Here is a 24276-nt window from a genome sequence, read left to right as displayed (position 1 = left end):
TTCCTACAACCCAAAAGCTGAAGCCCACTTTTGCCGTCTAGCAGTTCTATAACCAATGTGCCTAGAATTAATTACCTTTACCTCCCTCACCAACCTCCATCTTCCTTCAACTCTATGGCATCTCTAAAAAAAAAACCTTTGCTACTTCATCAGTAGGATCTTGCACATTTCCTGAGTTCATTCCATCACTAGCCACAGCATCTTTGACAACCAGGTTAGATTTTCTGGAATTCCCTCAAAAATCTCTTCACCGTTGCAAACCCTAGTTCTTTTGTTCCGGATTCACTTTACATTTCAAACTTTTGCTCTCCACTTCTAATAAATATTTTGGTTCAAAGTTATTTTTCCTCATACCAGTGTCTCTCATTCCCCCACTTTGCTTGTGTATAGCTTTTCCGTTGATTCTATTGTATTTCTTTGTACTACTGTGCATGCCTGAAAGAAAATGAATCTCAGGGTAATATATGGTTACATATACATATTTTGATAATAAATTTACTTTGAACATTGAAGTCTGAGGCATGTTATCGTCATTACCAACAATAGAAAATTACAATGGTCGATATACCCTATCCAAGATAGAGCAAGGGGACGAACACAAACCAAAATTGCTGCATTTTCTCCGGCAATTTCCAGAGCATGTGGATTCAACTATACTACAGGATGCACATTACATTACTACTTTGTACTTCACAAATCAGTACAATACAGCACAGGAAGAATCCATTCGGCACGCAATCCCTGTGTAGACCGCAATGTCAATTTTAACCAATCCAATTTGCTTGCACAAGTTCAACTATGACTTCCTTGTCAAGTTAACAGTACAAATTTCAATTGATTGGCAATTCATCAGTTAGGTTAGTTAGGGGGCAAAAGTTTAAGGGTAACAGGAGGGGGAATTTCTTTACTCAGAGAGTTGTAGCTGTGTGGAATGAGCTTCCAGTAGAAGTGGTAGAGGCAGGTTTGGTATTGTCATTTAAAGTAAAATTGGATAGGTATATGGACAGGAAATGAATGGAGGGTTATGGGCTGCGTGCGGGCCCGTGGGACTAGGTGAGTGTAAGCGTCGGCATGGACTGGAAGGGCCGAGATGGCCTGTTTCCGTGCTGTAATTGTTATGTGGTTATATATATGGTTATAACTGAGCATTGGTAGAATCTCGTGTTTGTGCATTTTGTGTGTTGTGTGCAATTGAATCTTTCTCACATCTCTCATCTCATTCCCAAAAAATAAAATCTCATGTGCTCTGCAGGATGAGATCTTGATGAGTGGGCAACATCTACCTACAGTTTGTTGAACAGCTCACCGCTGCCTGATGTCTCAGATGGGAGGCCCAAATGGGGATGTTTGCTCTCCAAATCAATAATACTGCTAAAAACATTGCCACTGCTAACTGATGTGCCTTACTCTCCTGGGTACATTTTCCACAGAGACTGGGCCCAAAGGGGAACACCCAGAGTCTATTTTTACTTCCTGCCAACTCCGAGTGGTAACAAACAAGCTGCAGGAAGACATTTTCCACAGATCAATCTATCCTTTCAAGTTCCAGTTAGTCCGGATAGATGTTGTTCTAGTTCTCTTTTAAAGAAATAGGGTGGGACTAAGACAACATTCTTCAAAAATGCTGGAAGAATTGTTTACAGTTCCTGATGTTTCCCTCACTATCGAGTTCCCTACCACCACCGCTCCCTTTGACTTAGCACCAAATTACATTTTAACTTCTCCTGTGACTGTGGATCATTAGTGAAACATCCAACTCCTTCAGTTAGCCACAGAAAGTAGAAGGAATGTAGAAACAAAAGCAGGAAATGCTGGAAAAAACTCAACAATACAGCAACTGCAGAAAGAAAATTGGTTAATGTTTCTCTTTCTGTAGTACTACCCGACTTTGAGTCTTTCCCATCATTTTATTGTCTTTGCTCAAGACTGAATATCTGAAGGTTTTGATTTTTAAAGAAATATTGAAGTTGTGGTGTGGATCTACGTGACGTTCAAAAGTTTGAGGTAAGTTTATTATCAAAATGTGTCCGTATGTGTAGACACACACACTGACACACGCGCCACCATATAGAATATGGAGAAACACTTAAATTATTTCAAATATATTGCACAGTAATAAACAATGTAATTTTATACAAAAAGTTAAAAAATGGAGCATTTTGCAAATTGATTTCAATTAAACTACAAAAATTTAAGCATTTTACAAATTATTGGCTTCAATTAGACCATACAATAATTTCAATACTCACTATTGTGCTTCTTGTTGTACTGCTGAAAAAGTTATCCTTATCAGAAAGATCAAATCTGGGGAAGAAAAAGTTGTTTAATTAAATAAAAGAAAAAAAAATTTGAATAACCAGATTACATGTTAAAAATCATTATGATAGCAGTCAAGGAATTATCAAGCCTGGTACAAAATTTTAGAATACCATTTTAATGAATTGGAATACAAAAAAATTATGAATTACTTCTCTCTTATGCACAAAAAAAAAATGAAGAATGCAAAATTTAACACTTCAGGAGCTCCAGGGAACAACAATCAGAAAATCTGGAGTAAGTTTAGATCCAAACAAAGTATACGGAAAAAGAGAATGTATGGTTACTGAACATTCATTTCAATACCAGGGTCTAGAAATCCATCCTCTTGTATGCACTGAACAAAAGATTTAGTAATATCTTGAGTTCTTTAGAAATGAAGAACATTGAACCTTAATGAGGTCTAATTCAGATATAGTAAGTCTAATTTCATTAGTGGATCAGATGTTTAGAAGACAATTTCTGTACTTGGAAAATTGAACATTCATTCAAATTACAGAAATTAAGTTCAAAATAAATTATCAAAGTATGTACACATCACCATATACAAACACGAAATTCAGTTTTGTGGGCATATTCAATAAATACAATAACCATAACACAATCAATGAAAGGCTGCACTAATCAAGTGGATGACCAGTGTGCAAAAGCCAAACCATGCAAATACAAAAAGAAAGAATAAAGAAATAATAATATCAATAATAAATAAGCAATAAAGAGAGAAAGTTAGATGAAGGGACCTTCAAAGGTTGTGGAAAGAGGTCAGTGATGGAGCGAGTGAAACTATCCCCACTGGTTCAAGAGCATTTTGAAAACGAAGCGTTGGATTTATAAAACCTTCCAGCTAGCTTTGCACCACCTCAGGAACAAGGAAGAATGCGTCAAGAACAGCAACAGCACTTTGATGGAAGTTGGTCAGATTCCATTGGTAACTATCTTGGAAAGATGTGTTGGAACATGACAGCTTCTAATCTGACCAACATCCAAAGTGAATGGAATATCAAAGTCTCCATTTTTTCCCCCTGCCTGGGGAATTTATAAAATGCATTATATTTCCCTTTTATTTCATTGGTGGCATGGTAGTGCAGAAGTTAGTGAAACACTTTATAACGCCAGCCATAAGATCTGGTTTCAATTCTCACTGCTGAATGCAAGAGTACATTCTCTCTGTGACTATGTGGGGTTCCTCTGGGTGCTCCAGTTTCCACCCACAGTCCAAAGACTTGTGGGTTAGGTTAGTGAGCTGTGGGCACACAGTGTTGGCACTGGAAGCACTAACATTGCAGATTGCTCTCAGCACAACCTTGGACTGTGTTGGTCACTGACACAAACCAACATTGTTTGTTTCAATGTACACATGACAAGTAAAGCTAATCTTTAAGATCTTTATCTTAGAAGTATGAAACTGGCTTTTTCATCTCTCTGGTAATTGTGAAATCTCATCATCTTGATAACCACGACTACACTTGAATTTCAGTGACTCAATGGTTGTAATGCAGGCATTGCACAATAGTAATTATGTTAGCCGGCCAATATTTGCATCTAATAATCAATACATTAAGGTTAAATAAGTAGCATATAGATGCAAATTTAGTTTGTTAAATGAAGCAGTCCTACAATATTTTAATGTGTATTAGAATCTGATGCTGAATTTCTAAAGCGCCATAATTAATACTGTAAAACAGGAGGCAGCCCAAATAGTATTGATATCTGTTAATAATCCAAGGAGGAAGAATATTTAAAGGAAACACAGAGCAGAGAATGTAATTTCTCTCCTTATAACTCTTCTGCTCATTTTCTGCCGAGAAGGCAAATGACTTAACATCTCATTAGGTGGCTTGTCTACATTTCAGGAGTGCTCTTCCTACTTAACCAAAGTTCTAAGTTCAAAGTATATTTAGTATCAAAGTATGTCTACATTATACAACCTTGAGATTCATCTCCTAACAGGCAGCCATGAAGCAATGAAACCCAAAAGAACCTATACATTAAAAAAAAGACCAAGCAGCCCAATGTATGGAGAGGGAAAAAACCCCAAGTCATGCAAACGATAACTGCAAGAATATAGCATTCTGAAATGAAGTCTGCAAAGAGAGTCCCATAGTTCAACACTGTGCCAAGTCATGGAGCATCGATTGGAACTGGTAAGTCCTTCACCTCGGGCCCCGATACCCTGCCCTTTTCAATCTGGCCCAGCGCCTTAATCAACCTCTAAACAATCATCTCGATATGCTGTGGGGCCAGGACCCCACCATCTCGATTTGGCCCTTATCTGAGCTTTCTGATTCGGCCCTGCACTCAAACCTCCTTCCAAACATTGGGTTCAGTCACTTTGGCATCAATACAACCACAGGCTAAATAGCCCATCAATTTATTGCACATTTAATTCAATTTCAGTCAGCTTCATCATGAATCACAAAGGATAACTTAATTTGCCCCGTTACTCAACTCTTCCCACAACCTATGACTCCCTTTCAAGGACTCATCTTATGTTTTTGATATTTATTGTTTATTTATTCTTACTATTTTTTTGAAATCTGTTGTATTTGCAGAATTTGATATCTTTTGCACACTGGCTGTTTGCCCGTCCTGTTGGGTGCAGTTTTTCACTGCTTCTGTTATATTTCCTGGATTTATTGAGTATGCTCACAAGAAAAATGAACCTCAAAGTTGGATATGGTGACATACATGTACTCTGATAATCCTTTTATTTTGTACTTGGTATTGCGCTGTACTGCTGCCACAAACAACAAATTTCATGACATATGTCAGTGATAATAATTCCAATTCTGATTCTGATCCAATTGCAATCAATCCATTTACTACCTCTGGGCTATCTTGACTGCAACAAACAAAAACTCCATCAATCTCTTTCCACTGCCAGCTCCAAATCACCACTACCACTTGGAAAAGCATTTGTTGACTTCCCTCCTGAGTAACTGGTTTCAAAGACCTCGTTGCTGCTCTTTGCTGTCAGCAGGCAGGTGTTTCTCAGTGTCCTGCCTAGTCAGTCAGTCACAGGGTAATAGATCAGCAAGAACATCCTGTCTCTTCCTGTATGAGCGAATTTCTGGAAGCAGTTCAAGTTCTCCAACTGAGTTTAAAGTGCAGGAGACCCCAAAGTTACTGGAGTGGGTTGCCTTCCCTAGAAGACAGTCTGTATTGCAACCTTCTATAATGTGAAGCTCTATAAAAGGAACAACTACAGAAAACAAAAGTGTTTATGATTACTTCTCCACATACATTCCAGGAGATTGAATTTCATTCCATAACTTAAGTTTTTGGGTAGTGATTTGTAAATTCTGTAAGGGTGGATTTCCATGACACAATGGTTGCAATGTAGGGGTTGTCTGCAATAGTAATAAGTGGGCTGGCCAAACTCAGCATCCAATTGACACTGTAATTTCAGTTAATTCCCAAAGGAAAATATTGCAGTTCTTAAAATTAAAATACGGCAGAGACCGAAAGCAGGTTGAAAAGAGAAAGGATTATAAAAATAAAGATTTCTAGCATCTGCAGATTTTAAGATTAGTTAGAACTGATAGTGCTGACTTATACTGGTCGAGGATCACAGATGGCTGTTTATTTGTCAGGGGCAGAGCCATGTTTTCTTTCCCTATTATAGCAGGGCATAAATGTTATACTTCAAGGATACAAGGCTTGAAATACTTGCTGCATTCACAAGATGTTTCCCTGCATGCTATTTTAATGCAGGCATAATTAAATTGACACCTGCATTAAAATAGTAGGAGATTCGGAAGGTGCTAAGCCTTCATCTGCTGATATCTTTAACAGTCATTGCTTGGCTAGCATCAAGTTCAAGACAAGCACGCTGGATATTCCTCCATCTCGTGGCTTTTCAGATCCCCATTTCAGAATCAGTGCAGTGAAGCAGCTGACATTGGAATTGTAGTCTGCCTTCCAGTCCAAGGAATTCAAAGGCATCATTCAGTTGCAGGCTCTTTGAAGCTTTCAAATCCTTCAATCTGTACCTTGCTGTTCTGGCAAAAGTCTTTGTGCCCAATTTTTTCCTCATACGTCCCAAGGCTGTGCATAGGAACCCACACATACAAGATACAGAATGGAAGCAGGCACTTCTGTCCATCTAGGTCATACTGATCATCAAGTGCCCACTTACACTAATCATCTTCCTATTCTCCTCCCCCCCCCCTTCCCCATTCCTACCACAAACCTATACTTGGAGCAATAATTTAGTGGTCAAGTCAGTCATCAATCCAGAAGGCTTTGTGTTGTGGGAGGAAGCTGGAGCACCGGGGGTGGGGGAAACTCACTTGGTCACAGGGAGACCATGCAAACTCCACACAGATGGCACTCCAGGTCAGGTTTGAACCTGGGTTCCTCGAGTTTTAGACAGCAGCCCTCTCCCTCTCTGTACCACAATGCTTGTTCACAGGAGTGTGACTTCAGGGGCATCTTTTAAAAGAAAAGGGAAGGGAGCAGTGCTAAATGCCTCAGGAGTGTGGAGGAGACAGCAACCCTTAATCGATTAACCTTGAACTCTACAACAGTAAGACCAGGGAATTGATTGTGGATTTCAGGAAGGAGTGTTTGAGAGAACACACACCAGTCCTCAGTGAGGGATCAGCAGTGGAAAGGGTGAGTAGTTTCAAGTTCCTGGCTTCAACATCTCTGAAGATCTATCCTGCACCCAACATACCAATGCAATTACAAAGAAGGCATGACAGAGGCTATATTTCATTAAGAGTTTGAGGAGACTTGGCCATCACCAGAGACACTCCTAAATTTCTACAGATGTACAGTAGAGAGCATTCTGACTGGCTGCATCTCCATCTGGTATACAGAGGCTATTGCACAGAATTGGAAAAGCTGCAGGAAGTTGTAAACACAGCCAGCTCCATCATGGGCACCAGCCTCCCCAGCATCGAAGACACCTTCAAAAGGCGATGCCTCAAAAAGCTGGCATCCATCATTAAGTACCCCCATCACCCAGGACATTCCTTCCTCTCATTGCCACTACCAAGGAGGAGGTACAGAAACCTGAAGACACACACTCAATGTTTCAGGAACAGCTTCTTCAGTTTCTGAATAGACTATGAAACCATGAACACTACCTAGGTTTTTTTAAAAACTCTCTTTTTATACAACTTATTTAACATTTTATATATATTTATTGTAATTTATATTTTTTATTATTATGTACTGCAATGTACTACTGCTGCAAAACAACAAATCAGTGGCACTAAACCTGATTCTGATTAAAATGTTTGTGGATAAATATTTAAAAATCAGTTAATGTGATGTTTTATATGGAGAACTGTAAGGAGAGTGTAATTAGTGAAACTTTTAGACCATAAGGCATGGTAGCAGAATCAGGCCCTTCAGCCCATTGACTCTGCTCTGCCAGTCCATCATGGCTAATTTATTATCCCTCAAATCCATACTCCAGCCTTCACCGCATAACCTTTCATATTAATATTAAACAAAAACCTATCAATCTCCACTTTAAATATATAGTCAATGACTTGGCCTCCACAGCCGTCTGTGGCAATGAATTCCACAGATTCATCACCTCTGCCTAAAGAAATTCCTCCTCCTCTTTTCTGAAGGAATGACTTTCTGCTCTGAGGCTGTCCCCTCTGGTCCTACACTCCCCCACCATAGGAAATATCCTGTCCTCTATGTAGGTGTTTCAATATTTAAGAGGATTTAATGAGATTCCCCTCATTCATCTAAACTTTGAGGAATACACACCCAGAACCAGCAAAAACTTCTCACATGTTAACCCTTTCATTCCCTGGATCATTTTTGTGAAACTCCTCTGGACCATCTGCAATGTTAGCACATCCTTTCTTGGACAATAATAATTTTATTAAGACACGTAGCTACATTAAAATGCAGGCTCAAAGTGTTTTACACAGATTGTAAAGATAAATCGATATAGTCATAAAAAGAGACAAGATTAAAAATTGTAAGTAAAGACAAACATTATATAGAATAAAATGTAATCAGATATGCCAAATTATGTAAATGCAATCAACATCAACAGGCATCGAGTAATCTTCTAAATTGGCCAAATTAAAAAAAAAGTAGCTTTTTAAGAAGTCTTATGAAACATTCCCCAGTACTAGTCTGGTGATTCTCAGTCAGTAGACCATTCTAGATTTTTGGTGCGCAAGAGCAAAAGACTGCATCACCAGTTTGTACGTGCTTGGCTCTAGGAACACTAAACAAACCAGCATTTGTAGATCCAAGATCACAGTTAGGGACATGAGGGGATAGACACTCCAAAATATACAGAGGAACTAGATTATTCAGAGCCTTATCTACAATTAGAGGCATTTAAAATTAATCCTAAAGGGCACAGGCAGCCAGTGTAATGACGCCAAAACTGGTGAAACGTTTTCAGATTTATTTTTTTTTTGGATAAGATTCTTGTTGCTGTATTTTGAACAACCTATAGCTGACTTATATCCTTCTTACACAGTCCTGAAAAGAGTGCGGTACAGTCGACTAAAAACAAAAAAATGATCACTTTTTCTGCAAGAAATCAAATTCTTTCAATGTTCCTTAAATTAAAGAAAGTATACTGAATAATAAGGCTTAGTATTTTGATTGGAACTTAGCTCAGTGTCGATAATAAAGCCTAAATTCTTCACTTAAAGAGCCCAAAACTGCTCACAATACTCTAAGTACAGGCAAGGATGGTGCCTCATGAATAGTTTTTAATCTGTTGTGCCTCTTTAATCGAACTTGTACTAAACAAGTTTAATTTTTCAAGTTAAGTTATGCTGCTTAAGATACAAATTACTCTTTCCCAGTGTTTACCTATAGACGAGGAGCAGGGCTGCAGATCAGTTCTTCAAGCATGGTCTAAGCTCAATCCAACTTTTATTCTATATTTTAATACACCCATAGTAACCACTCACTGCTTTGCAAATTAAAGGGTGAACATATGTGGAGAGTTTGACAGCTCTGAGCCTGTACTCACTGCAGTTTAGAAGAATGAGTGGGAATCTCACTGAAACCTATCGAATATGGAAAGGTCTCGATAGAGTGGATGTTTCCTAAGGTAGGATAATCTAGGACCAGAGGACACTGCCTCAGAATAGAGAGACCCCCCTTTGAGAACAGAGATGAGGAGGGATTTCTTTCGCCAAAGGGTGGTGAATTGGTGAGATTCACTGCCACAGACAGCTGTGGAGGCCAAGTCGTTGGTTATATTTAAAGAGGAGGTTGACAGTTTCTTGATTTGCAATGGCATCAAAGGTTTTGTGAAGAAAGCAATGATATTGGGATTGAGAGGGTTAATAAATCAGCCATGATTGGATGAACAGCCTTATTCTGCTCCTATGTCTTATGGTCTCTTTGCTTACCAAGGCCTTCTCGACCTTTGCCTTAAAAATACTCAAATATTTTGCCTTCACATTAGGGTTAATGCATTAATGCGAGGACTCAAAATACTGGCAAAATATTTTCACTACACTTTTGTTTCAAGATAAAGATTTTCCCATTTAGAGCAGTGATTCCTAGTTCTAGATCCTCTTCATGAAGTGTTCCTCCCACCCTGTCAGTATCTCTCAGGATCACGATTCATTAAGGTCGCGTCTCACTCTGAATTCCAAAAGATACAATTCCAGTTTGTCCAATCTTTTCTGACCATTACAGGTAAATCTTCTTCAAACCTCTTCCAACACATTAGCATAATTTCTTAAATAAAACCAGTGATGTATACTGTGCAAGACACACCATGATGATGATGAGTGTATATAGTAGTCATCATGTTCTCAACAATGTCTTATTATCTGAAAATGACCTTCCTCCTTTTGTATTCGAACAATAAAAAAAAGCTGTAAAGTTAGCTTTTGATCTATTTAGTGCATAGATACTTACAAGTGCTTCTTCTCTCTGGAGAAGGGATAGGACAGATGCTTGTACGTAACATTGTTCTGTTCTTCCACTTTTGTTCGCAAAGGTGAAGTCATTTTATACAAAATATTTGAGATTTTGCTGAGGATCCCGGTTTTCTGCTTTACTTCATACACCTGAAGAGTTAGTAACAGATTTAAGTTACAAGATCCCGGGACAAAAAAATCGACTAATGCAGAGAACAAAACTAAACTATATCTGAATAAGCCCCAGAATTTAAGATTAAAATCCTTAAGATTATCTTTGTAATCTTAAAATCCATCACAAAGAATCTTAGGGTAGTATTGGGGACATATATGCAACTTCAATAATAAAATAACTTTGATATACCCCCCCCCCACGACCCCTTGAGTCTTCTATACATTACGCCAGTTACCTGCATGCACACATGATGTAAAAGGGCATGTTATTGTTGATGTAATTATTAAGCATCCATATTATCTGGTCATTGCTCATGAGTGTGAGGAGCTGCGGATTGGGAGGACAAACAAGGGGTGGGATCTGCACGGTGAGCTGCAGAGCAGGATCTGGGAATATTGATCCGCAAATGCCTTGAAAGTGACGTCACAGGTAGATTATTTCAGAAAGAGAGCTTCTGGCACATTGGCCTTCACAAATCAAAGAACTGAGTACAGGAGTTGGAATGTTTTGCAGAAATTGTACAAGACATTGGTGAGGTCCAATCTGGTATATTTTGTCACCTACCTACAGGAAAGATGTCAATAAGTTCAAAAGAATGCAGAAAGAATTTACAAGGAAGGTTGCTGGGGCTTGAGAACCTGAGTTATATGGAAAGGTTAAATAAGTTAGAACTTTATTCCCTAGAGCAAAGAGTGACAAGAGATTTGATATAGGTATACAAAATTATCAGAGGCAAAGACAAGGTAAATGCAAGCAGGTTTTCTCCACTGAGATAAGGAGATAATACAACCAGAGATCATGGGTGAAAGGTGAAATGTTTAAGGGGAACTTCTTCACTCAGAGGGTAGTGAGAGTGTGGATATATCTAGGCAGATAAATAGTGCAGCATGGACTAGATGGGCTGAAGAACTTCACACATACAAAAACTGCTGGAGGATCTCAGCAGGCCAGGCAGCAGCTTTGGAAATGAGTAAGCAGTCGACATACAGCAATGGAAACAGGCCCTGCAGCCTGATGGCTCAGTGCCGATCCCTGCTGGTCTCAGGTGCTAACATCTGGCCTATATCCTTTCAAACCATTCCCCTCCAAACGCTTCTTAAATATTCCAATCTGGCAGCTCTTTCCAGATACTTGCCATTCTCTGAAGCTCAACAGTTCTGTCTTACTCTTACGAGAGTCCCAGTAGGAAGAAAACATGCCCCCTTACTGTGTCTCAGAGATCTTAGAGTTTGTGCCGGGCTGGATTATATCTATCGATTGTTCTCTTTCAGAGGAATTTCTCACAACCTCATTTCAATCGGATCTCTCTGAAGAAGCTTTTGAAATGTGAACTCTGCATGTTATCTATGATAGCTAACTGTTTTTTTTGGCAGGGAAACATGTTCATAGTAAGCTTTTGAAAGATCTGCTTGAAGTATGGTTTACAGATGCAGATAAGTAGCTAATTTATTTTTTTACTTAGAGATACAGTGCAGAACAAGCCCCTCCAGCCCAATGAGCTGCTCCATCCAACCCTAGCCTAATCACGGCACAATTTACTAGAAGCAATTAACCTAGTAACTGGTACAGTGCGAGAAAACCGGAGCATCCGGAGGAAACTCATGCAGTCATGGGGAGAACTTAGAAATATCTTACAGACAGTGGCGGGAATTGACCATGGGTCGCTGGCATTGTAATAGCATTATGCTAATCACTACACCACTGTGTTGCCCCTTTTTGTTAGAACTTAAATATTAATTTCATAATATTGTTGATTCTTCAGGAATTCAACCAAACAATTAGAGTGTCTTAAAAGCTATGATTACGATACTAGGTCATCTCAACCTACCTTTTTAGTGGGCATCTTAATCTTGAGAAATTCTGCCTCCCGACAGAGCACATGCCACGGTGTGTGTACCTTCACAAATCCTAGGCCATAAGCTTTAGTCTGGGAGGAGGAAGAGCACAACAGATTACAAAAGGTGACCTCACCCCTCAATTATATCTTGGGGATACGGCGATGCTTTAAATTCTGTGTTGATGTGCCGTTCCAGCAATGGCCTGGAAGTTCCTCAGTCATGGCAAATCGGTTTTGTACACAAGCTCCACTCTCTAATGTATAGTAGACATGGTTCCTCTCAGTGATTTGTGGTGCAGTGGGCAGAAACCTTACCGATTCTTTATATGAATCTTTTTTTTAAAAAAACAAGGCTGAGTTGCTAGCTCGAAGCTCAACCCAGCACAGGTGGAAAGCACGCAAGGAGCTGGCCAGACTCAAGCCTGGAACCACTCACCTCGAAGTCCAGTGTGGATGCCACTACACCAGCTCTCTAATGCACAGAACTTTTTCAGAAAATGAATTGGATCAAATCAAGGCTTCTTACACACAATTTGAGCTATTTAGATGTCAGAACTCAGATCTACCCTTCTTGCTTGAGATATGCTACACCAGACCTGTGGTGCTCTATGCCACTGAAGAGCCAGAAACACTCCTTTCTTCTGGAAGCTATCCCACAGTGCAAGCGGGAACAGTCGGTGGCTCAGCGTTACTGTGACTAAAATAGTATGCCATCTCATCTCCCTCATTTTCATGCATCTTCACACCTCACTTCACCCAATCCCCCATTTCTTCCCCACTACCAAATATCTGAGGATATTTTAAATGAAAATTCCCTTGAGTTTAATCTTCAGCAAATAGCTAGGCATTGATAATATGATAAAACTCGGAGACTATTCACCATTACTTAGAGGTTTAGCCCAAATGAGAAATGCAGAATCAGAAAGTGAACTTGCCCTATTTTTCATTATATTAAAACACAGAGGATTCCAGTCAATTGGGCCATCAGTTAATTGGGGCAGCCGCTTATTTGGGACAACTAAAGAACAAACAGGACTCCTTTTATTTGGGACACTACGTCACTTAATTGGGACAGAAGACTGTTGCCAGTTTCTAGCTAGCATTCATCACATGCACTTGTGTGGCTGTTGGACACTACACTGTAATAAGAGCAACGTTTTTAAATAGCATCGGTTGCACGTGCTTGTGTTATGTTATCCATTTTGGCCGATGGATGCAGAGTCAAAAAGCAGTGATATTTTTATAATTTTGTTATTTTATTTTGACTTTAAAAAATTTCAGACCCTTATGATACTACTTCATGCAGGAAGGCAATCTGTGTCTACACTGATTTTGTTCACTGACAGTCAAGCAAACATGGCAATGTCTACTGGATGAATTCTGTCGATAGCTATAAGGAACTAATACACAGTTTTATAGTACTGAAGTAATATTGGTAGTATTCTGATTTGTTCTGTATTTCATTTAAATGCATAATACTTTAAAAAAAACAATTTCCATGACTCATCAGCTAATTTGGGCAATCGCTTAACTAGACCAAAATGCATTGGTTCCAATGTGTCCTAATTAACTGGAATTCACTGAATTGGGCTGACAATCTCAAAACAAAAGCCCAATTGGAAAGAGTGTTTATAAACTTGAACTAAATGGGAAACCTTGGGTGATTATATGCAAACACTCCAACTAATCAAACTCTACCCAAGTAACACACTAAACAGTTTCTCTGAGCTGGCCTTTTACTCTTACAATTACTGCCTTCTCCCAAGCATCATAAACCCTCTCTAATGGGGGGGGGGGGGGAGGGAAACACAATTAGATGTTAAGATGAATTTAAAACATTACCTGCTTCACATAAGCTGTGCAAAGGTAGGCAGGAAGATTTTGGGAGGAGAATGCCTGGTAATTTTGCACAGAGGGAAATGCTCCATTCTTCTGATATACCAGTGAAATTTAATAGTTCACTTGTCAGCAATTTTGATACTGCTCTTAGCAGATTAACCTAATGTGTCCCTGTCAACAATTGATGTTTGTGAATATTTTAGAAAAGACTTGAAGCAAATTGACTTTACATAGTGAGGCTTATGTTCAAATAACAAGACAAACTGAAACTACACACTGACAGATGCTGTTCTGGGAGGCATTTATATATGCATCCAGATTTATCAAGAAAAATCCAGTCAGTTTTCCAACATTGATAAATCCCAAAATCCACACCAACAGAAGAAAACGAAACACGAGAATCACTGCACAAAGTCTGACAGATCACCACCACCACCAGACAGGAATCACCAGTAGTAAGAAGAGGAGACTGCAGGAACCACAGCTAATGAAACAAGTCAGAATGACATGGTGTGAATAACAGCAATAAATAGGTGTGATTTGTAACGTCAAAAGTGTAATGGTTTAATGTTTAAAAACCAAGCCAATTTTGTTTTTAAACCACATTTTATTAGGGTATGGAACCAAGTGTAAATTTAAAATTTATAGTCTTAGAAATAAAGTTATCAAACCAATTCCATTCTTTAAAAGAAGCACTGTTATTCACCCAAATGACTCAACAAAATGATGAACTGGGTACTCTTCATATAAAGATCCAGCTATTTCATTTATGACCCACTTTCATCTCAAGTTCTTTTAACATTCCTAGCAGTCTAAGGCAGATCAAAAAGGAACACATCATAAACAGTGAAAATACCGAGCTGCAGCCAAACATGGCCTTTCCGATCACAGGCTCTTCTTAACAGGTCAAATGTTCAGATACAGAGCCATTGAAACTTAAGGTTCAAATATATAATGTTTAATTTTCTTTGTGGTGGCAACAAGGCTAATCCACATAAAATAACACAGTAAAACTATTTTATTCACATTCCCACAGAGCAAACTGTACAACCCGAATGTTTAATACTTGTCCAAGTGATCTTTAGCTGAGATTTTTAATAAAGCTTAGAAAAGGATTTTTGGTGTCCAAGCAAATATTTGCCGCTGAAGTGCTGTTCTTTGAGGAGAGATTGAACAAGATTGGTCAACTTTCAGATGGGATTCAGAATTCTGAGAATGATCAACATGCTGGATGCTAAGAGGTCACTTCCAAAGGCTGGATCTTTGGGCATTCCTAACCTTTTTTATGCCATGGCTCAGTGCCAATAAGCAAGAGGTCCATGGACCTCAGGTTGGGAACCCCTGGTCTAGAACAAGAGGATGAGTTCAGGCTGAGCAAGCCAGAAAGAGTATTATTTTCTTCCCCCCACAAAGGTGAAGATCTTTGGAGTTCTCTAATCCAAGGCCATGGAAGCTCAGTCAACTGCATTCTAGAAAGAAAGCAAGAAATGTTTGGACATTCAAGAGATTGAAGGGGGGAAACACAAAAAAATGAGGCAGCAAAATGGAAGTGTGGTATTTTACATTGTGTATTAACCTACTATATTTAAAATATCTTTACCCAATGCAATTCTAGAATCAGAATTGGTTTTGCTGTTCTAAATCATGAAATTTGTTGTTCTGCAACAGCAGAGCAGTACAAGGCATAAAAATGACTATAAGTTACAAAATAACTAGTGCAAAATACGAAAAACGAGGTCATGGTCATGGACTCACAAATCATTCAAAAACTTGATGGTGGAAAAGGTGTTCTTAAAGCATTAAGTTAGATTGGTTCCTGTTCTTCCTCCTCACTGGTACTAACTATTTGTGGAAGGGTAGGACAAAATAGATTTCAGTGCTAGTTAATCCAAAATGCAAAAAGCCAAATTATAACTTAACTAATTCCACTAAAGTGGAGCAACTCATTAGTCGGATAAAAATACTGGTTACAGCAGCTGAGGGGTTACGAAAATTTGGACATTAAATTGGCAACATGCCTTCAGCAACTAGCATTTCTAACATAAAAAGATCTTGCTGTGCAAGCAAGTTGAAGTGGTTAGGACAGACGTATAATCTTTTCCCCAGATGAGATTTATGGAAATGCACTTGACAAATATTGAGCTGCCGTTTTGTTCAGTTAATACACTAAAAATGGACAGAAGCAGCCGGGTCACTGTCCATCTACTCCCACGTCCACTACCACACCACTCCACTCAAAACTAGCAAGAGTCCAAAGATATGTACACTTTTGGGAAACAATGCATTTGAACACGCGGGACTGAACCTGCAAATCAAGGACATCAGAAATAGACAGTGAGAGTTTGGCAGCTCCATTGCAGATCACGACAGAGACAACTTTCTCCTTGCAGACCTGAAGGTAAACTGATATTCCTCAAAAGCTGCTTACAAGCCAAATAATTGCATTGCATAATGGGCACCAAGTCATGCCGATCCCTGGTCTGTGCTGAGTGAATGTATATCATGGGCCTGAGATATGGCCAACAACTTGTGTTAAGAGCCAGGCCCCTGCCTGATCCCATTTCTTCAACATACACTGGAAAGCTCATGTGTACATTGGACAACACTGGGGACAAACTTCTTCAGATTACACTACGACACTCCCATAAAAATAGACTGTTAAATAAGTTACTGGATTTGGCAGTGAGAGAAAGGGGAGGTTCAACTATTTTTTTAAAATCATTACTGAGCATCAGATACTGTGGCCAAAGTTTGCAATCAGAGCAGAAGCATTAACCATTCCTCTAATTTCAGATATTCCTTGACCAGCTGAGTATTCATGGCATGTCTTTTTTATTATCCATAAATTAGTCCTGTTTACAAAGCAGTACATTCAGTCTGTATATTCAAAGTGCCTGTTTTCTTCTTTATTAGAGTTGACGAGTAAGGGTTAGAAAACCATAGACCTAATGTGGATAACTATGATTTGTGCAGATGGGTGCAAAAGTCAGAATGGACATGATGGGCTGAATAGCCTACTTCTATGCTGTGTGGCTCGGGGACTAAACCAGGACATAACTGTCCCCCACTTTTACAGAGATCATGTTTGACCCAAGTTTCACTAGTAAACTGGCCCCTCATTGGAAACTATCATCAAGAAATTTGAACTGCAAATGGAGAGGTTTAAAATGAAAACAAAATAGAAAATGTCAGTAATACTCAGCATGTCAGTCAGGCTGCAGCTGCGGGAAGAGAAACAGACCTCATGTTTCAGGTCAGGGACTTGAAACCCTTAGAACTATGAACCTGTTGGAGGAACTAACCAGGGTCAGCCAGACAAATTCAAAATAATTGTCTCAATTCCTCATATGTGGTTTCAAAACATTCGCTGTTTTAGAATAAATTTAGCCAATTACTTGGAAACTTTTCCACTGTGGGAGATAATACACACAAGTAAGCTGCTGGTTTCACTGACAACCTGTGGTTATCCTAACCACAGTTTAGAGCAAGGGTTCCCAACCTGGGGTCTTCAGTTAATGGTAAGCATCCATGCATAAGAAGTTGGGAACCCCTGGTTTAGAGTACGTTAAACAATGATAGAGTTCACGATAAGCATCAAGAACTTAAGTAATTAAAAAAGACCTGTTACATTAATACTCACCTCGGGTCCCAGTATGGAGGTTCCAAATTCTCACAGTCTACTATTTAAAGTAAAATTTTAAAAGTGTAATAGACTTCAACATTCCCCAGCAAGTTAGACTTCTCCCTCCTACGGGAGTGAGGTGATAATCCGACACCAACAGTCACTGTTTGTGGGAGGAGAACGAAAGGACAGGAAAATTGGGGGCTTGTGAATCAAGTACCCAGTTCGTGATTTGCAAGAATCATTTTTGTCACTAACGAAAGGAGCAGTTGATTGAATTGTGGAGTGGACAACTATCTACACACTGACTAAACCACTACAAAGGCTACAGCTACCAACACCACAGTAATGATGTGACTATGTAATTACTCCTACCAGTTGTTGCGGGTCCCCATTTCCCTGCTGCTGCACGGAGTCAGAGCTATTAGCTCTTTTCATTACTGGACTGGATTCACAGCTGAGGTCATTCTGAATATCAGTGAAATAGCAGTGGGGGGAATAATATATGTAAAAAAAAACAGACAAGCAACACACAAGACACACAGTGCTTAAGTAAAATATTAGTATCAAACGTTATACATACACACATGATAAATAAGTTCCAGTGAACTGTGATCAAAATCCGAAAAGCTGCTGTGCTTTTTGAACCTTGTCATTCTCGGTTAGTTATATAGATTAGTAAATACAAAGCCATTTCAAAAGTGCAAGATTAAAGACAATCTTACATAATAATATTGAAAATTATTGAGAATATTGAAGGCAAAGCCCATCAATCTGATAGAAAAACCACTTTACAAAACTGAGAATCGGGATTTCAGAAGCAAAAATGGACAAACTTCCGACCACGCTCGTAAGAGGGGTTGGGATTTTGGATCATTCTCTTTGGAGCGAAGGTGCTGGATACCAGATGACGAGTTTGGAGAAGGTTGTGGGTGGAGGCGGGGGAATTAAAATTTTATTTAAGGTACAATAATTAGTGCTGAAATTTGTGGCGACATTGCTGAGGTGCCCTAGCACACCCACGGGTATGTTGGTTGTTAACACAAACGATGCATTTCACTGTATTTTTCCAATGTGTACATGATTTTTAAAAAACCTTGAATTTTGAGAGCCCAGGCAGAGCTGATAAGTTGGGACACATTTCCATTAGAGGGGTGACCAGTTAGAGATGCACATATTTAATTAAAAGATCAAATTATTATAGCTGCTGATTATAGTTAGGAGTTGGAGGTATTTTCGAAACCACCCCTCCCTCCCAGAGAATGGTGACATGAAGATAAAGTGCATGAGAGGGAGAACGGTCTACAATATCAATAAAAGTACTTCAATATGCATCACATCCTTCAGTACTCTAGATAGCTTTGCATCTGCAGGGTAGGACCTAATCGGTTAGATACAATTGGTTAGACGGCCTTTTCTGTCAAATATTTCAATGAACCTATAAATAGCTTTCAATGGTTAAAACATTAATGAATTTAATAGGGTAAGTAATATTTGTTCAATATTTTTCAGCAATGGCGTGATAAGAGTCATTTGAAGTCAAAAGTAGGATGGCTTTTGCTTAGGAGAGCTTAAACACTACCTCACAAAGAAAAACATCCCAGGGAATGAGTGATGTTTTAAACTATCCAGTTTTATATTGCAGTTTGGTCAATAACTTTCCACAGAGTAAAAAGCTAAAGCACTTTTGATTCCAAAAGATATTTGGATAATTCAGTGGAGAAGCACTTCCGTTGGGCCCATGGCCTAATTGGCTCCTGTGCTTTATGTTCAGAGTTCAAAATAAGTTTGTCAGGGTATTGCACTTTGGAAGGAAAAACCAAGGTAGAACATACAAGGTAAATGGTAGGACACTGAGGAGTGCAGTAGAACAGAGGGATCTGGGAATACAGATACAAAATTCCCTAAAAGTGGCATCACAGGGAGATAGGGTAGTAAAGAGAGCTTTTGGTACAATGGCCTTTATAAATCAAAGTATTGAGTATAACAGTTGGAATGTTATGGTGAGCTTGTATAAGGCATTGATGAGGCCGAATTTGGAGTATTGTGTGCAGTTTTGGTCACCGCAGAGAAGGTTTACAAGGATGTTGCCTGGACTTGAGAAACTGAGTTACAGAGAAAGGTTGAATAGGTTGACTTTATTCCCTGGAGCGTAGAAGAATGAAGGGAGACTTGATAGAGGTATATAAAATTATTGTGGGTATAGATAGATTGAATGCAAGCAGGCTTTTTCCACTGAGGCTAGGGGAGAAAAAAACCCAGAGGACATGGGTTAAGGGTGAACGGGGAAAAGTTTAAAGGGAACATGGGTGGGGGCTTCTTCTCACAGAGGGTGGTGGGAATGTGGAATGAGCTGCCAGTTTACGTGGTAAATGTGGGCTCACTTTAAACATTTAAGAAAAACTTGCACAGGTACATGGATGAGAGGTGTATGGAGGGATATGGTCCAGGTGCAGATTTGTGGGACTAGGCAGAAAAATGGTTTGGCACAGCCAAGAAGGGCCAAAATGCCTGTTTCTGTGAAGTAATGTTCTATGGTAGATATACATTGCCATATACTAGCTTGAGATGCTCTTTCTTGCAGGCACTCACAGGAAAACAAAGGAATACAATAGTTTCAATGAAAAATACAAAGACAAGCAACTAATGTGCAAAAGATGACAAACTGTGCAAATAAAAATAAATAAGTAAATAGACAATACCAAGAACACGAGTTAAAGAGTCCCTGAAAGTGAGTCCGTAAGTGGAATTTGTTCAGCGTTGATGCAAGTGAATGGCCTTGTGCTCAGTCAGATGTACCGAGTAAGTTCCATAATTCACTGAAATACTGCATTTGAATTCATTTAATTTTGTTTCGAACTGGTTTCACTATCACGCATTAATGCTCAAAGACAGAATGGTGGTACAATAGTTAGTGCTGTCTCAGCTCCAGGGACTTGCTTTAATACTGATCTCAGGTGTTGCCTCTGTGTTCTCCCTATGACCTCATGGGTTTCCACCAGGTGCTTTGGCTTCCTCCCACATGCCAACGATTACTAGCAACAATAAATTAGCTCCTAGTCTAGGTAGTGGCAAGAAAGCAACAGGGAGTAGGTAAACAGCAAGAGGAAATAAGTTGCAGAGCTCCAATTAAATGAAAGGGGGAAATGGGATTGTTCTGTTGGAAGCTGGTTTGGACTGGAGGACGACGGGATCTCCTACTACGTGAGTGTGGCAAAAGGAAACAAATGACTCAAAGGTCACAATGTGCATGCACCAAAATAACAGCAAGTTCAACAATTACAAAGCATAAACAATTATTTAAAGATGAAGTTAGAGGTTAAAGTACAGATATGGAATCAACACATTGCTCAATACAGTAAAGCTTCTGGGAAAACTGTTACATCAGGAAAAAAAATGTAGCAGCTATAATTAAACATTCAACGATCCGAGTCATAGAAAATGACATCACAGAAATAGCAAATTTATTCAGAACACAGTGTGCATTGCCCTCCGGATCAAAAATAAAAATCAGCAATCAATTGAAGGTATTAGAAATGGATTTTCTGCAGTTTTACCTGATTTATCTGCCATTTTCCACAGGTATCTGGATTTATTTTCTACAATTAACTTAAGTACACAGGAGAGAGATAAAAATACTAATTAACAGTTTAGTAGCAAAATTAAGTAGTTAATATGGAATAGAAGCTTCATTTTTCCTTACATGGAGGAGAAATTGATGTATTAAAGGATAACAAAGTCCCCTCTGTCAAGCACTTTCAATGTGTCCACCACAAAAGCTAGAATTGCACGGTGGTCACCAATTTCAATTCTACAGGTACTTCTCATGCCCATTTTGACATCTTGGTCCATGGCCTCTCTGGTTGTGTTATATGACCCACCTTATACTCTGTCTAGGTTTCCTCCAAACAGCTGGCATGAAAATCAACTTCTCCAATGTCTGGTACTTTCTCCCTCATCCCCCTTCTCTCTTTGTACATTCCCCATTCTCTTCACCTCATCTGCCTATCACCTCCTTCTGGTGCCCCTCTTCCTTCCCTTTCTCCCATAGTCCGCTGTTCTCTCCCATCTGATTATTTCTTCTTCAGCCTTTACCATTACCACCTACTACCTCCCAGCTTCTCATTTCATCTCCCTCCCCCACCTACCCATTCTTCTCTTCACCTGGTTTCACCTGCTGCCAGATTGTAGTCCTTTCCCTCTTACTGCCTTCATTTTCTTATTCTTGCTTCTTCCCCCTTCCTTTCCAGTTCTGAAGAGATTCAGCCCCAAATATCAACTATTTCACTAAGTTTTCCTTATCATAGAAGTTTCCTGACCTGCTGATGTAGCTCTGGATTTTCAGCATCTGCAGAATTCCTTATGCTTGTGCCCAGTATTAATTATTTCTTCCTTAATGAAGGAATACATTTCAATAAGCTGTCAATTACTTATCTTCCCATTTTCCACCTTAATTCTTTTGACAAATCCAACTCTTGCTCCATTCAGAATTTAGATATTTGTCATTATTTCCCAACTCTCTCTCAACAAATCTGGTGTTTACTGCTCCATAGATCACAAACAAGAACAAATTCTCCCTTTATAGTACATCTGCTACCTTCTCACCATCTCATCCCAAGTTTTAATCTCGGGCTTAAATCAACTAATAAATGCTGATGGAGTCATCTTCTGAAAACAAGGCAAGAATGCATCTGTTCAAAGGAAATTCATTATCAAAGCACGTGCATGTCACCATCTACAACCTTGCGAGCCTTTTTCTTGCAGGCACTTACAGGGAAAATACAATAGATTTAATGAAAAACTATACATGAACAAAGACTGACAAACAGCCAATGTACCAAAGATGACAAACTGGGTAAATAATTTTAAAATCAGAATCCGATTTATTATCACTGGCATGTGACATGAAATTTTTAACTTAGCAGCAGCAGTTCGAAGTAATACATAATCTAGCAGAGAGAGGAAAATAATAATAAAATAAAACCTAATAATAAACAAGTAAATCAATTAAATGTATTGATTGAATAGATTTTTAAAATGTGCAAATAAACAGAAATACTGTATATTAAAAAAAAGTGAGGTAGTGTCCAAGGCTTCAATGTCCATTTAGGAATCAAATGGCAGAGGGGAAGAAGCTGTTCCTGAATCGCTGGGTGTGTGCCTTCAGGCTTCTGTACCTCCTACCTGATGATACCAGTGAGAAAAGGGCATGCCCTGGCTGCTGGATGTCCTTAATAATGGACGCTGCCTTTCTGAGGCACCGTTCCCTAAAGATGTCCTGGGTACTTTGTACCCAGGACAAAGATGGAGTGCCCAAGATGGAGCTGACTAGATTTACAACCTTCTGCAGATTCTTTCGGTCCTGTGCAGTAGCCCCTCCATACCAGACAGTGCTGCAGCCTGTCAGAATACTCTCCATGGTACCCACGCAAGGCTTATTGAGAAAGTAAGGAGGCAATGGGATCCAAGGGGACATTGCTTTGTGGATCCAGGACTGGCTTGCCCACAGAAAGGAAAGAGTGGTTGTAGATGGGTCATATTCTGTGTGGAGGTTGGTGACCAGTGGTGTGCCTCAGGGATCTGTTCTGGGACCCCTATTCTTCGTGATTTTTGTAAATGACCTGGTTGAGGAAGTGGAGGGATGGGTTAGTAAATTTACTGATGGCACAAAGGTTGGGGGTGATGTGGATCGTGTGGAGGGCTGTCAGAGGTTACAGTGGGACATTGATAGGATGCAAAACTGGGCTGAGAAGTGGCCGATGGAGTTCTACCCAGATAAGTGTGAAGTGGTTCATTTTGGTAGATCAAATATGATGGCAGAATATAGCACTAATCGTAAGACTCTTGGTAGTGTGGAGGATCAGAGGGATCTTGGTGTCAGAGTCCATAGGTCACTCAAAGCTGCTACGCAGGTTGACTCTGTGGTTAAGAAGGCATAAAGTGCATTGGCCTTCATCAATCGTGGGATTGAGTTTAAGAGCCGGGAGGTAATGTTGCAGCTATTTCGGACCCTGGCCAGACCCCACAATGCTGCAGCTATATAGGACCCTGGTCTGACCTCACTTGGAGTACTGTGCTCATTTCTGGTTGCCTCACTACAGGAAGGACGTGGAAACCATAGAAAGGGTGCAGAGGAGATTTACAAGGATGTTCCCTGGATTGGGGAGCATGCCATATGAGAATAGGTTGATTGAACTCGGCCTTTTCTCCTTGGAGTGATGGAGGATGAGAAGTGACCTGATAGAGGTGTACAAGATAATGAGAGGCATTGATTGTGTAGATAGTCAGAGGCCTTTTCCCAGGGCTGAAATGGCTAGCACAGGAGGGCACAGTTTAAAGGTGCTTGGAAGTAGGTACAGAGGAGATGTCATGGATTTAAAAAAAAAACGCAAAGAGTGGTGAGTGCGTGGAATGGGCTGCCAGCGGTGGTGGTCTTTTAAGAGCCTCCTGGATAGGTACATGGAGCTTAGAAAAATAGAGGGCTGTGCGTATGCTTAGTTAGTTCTACAGTAAGGTCATGTTTGGCACAGCTTTGTGGGCCGAAGGGCCTGTATTGTGCAGTAGGTTTTCTATGTTTCTATGTTCTATGTTTCTAGCTATAGAAGTTTGAGTG

At 39.6% G+C, this 24276-nt stretch overlaps 1 protein-coding gene across 1 annotated transcript in view; it reads right to left on the bottom strand.

Moving 5' to 3' along the window:
- ano1a (anoctamin 1, calcium activated chloride channel a) overlaps window positions 1–24276 on the bottom strand; it is a 282789-nt gene that overhangs the window by 168810 nt on the left and 89703 nt on the right. Inside the window, exons 5-7 of the mRNA XM_059976065.1 lie at window positions 12194–12292; window positions 10189–10340; window positions 2250–2304 (exon numbers count right to left, since the gene is read on the bottom strand). Coding sequence (XP_059832048.1) covers window positions 2250–2304; window positions 10189–10340; window positions 12194–12292 — 306 coding nt within the window. The remainder of the gene's footprint in view (window positions 1–2249; window positions 2305–10188; window positions 10341–12193; window positions 12293–24276) is intronic.

The sequence above is a fragment of the Hypanus sabinus genome, chromosome 7, assembly GCF_030144855.1.
Source record: "Hypanus sabinus isolate sHypSab1 chromosome 7, sHypSab1.hap1, whole genome shotgun sequence".
NCBI classification, from domain to species: Eukaryota; Metazoa; Chordata; class Chondrichthyes; order Myliobatiformes; family Dasyatidae; genus Hypanus; species Hypanus sabinus.
Note: the sequence above shows the minus strand (reverse complement) of the source record. Positions and strands in the feature narration are given on the sequence as shown.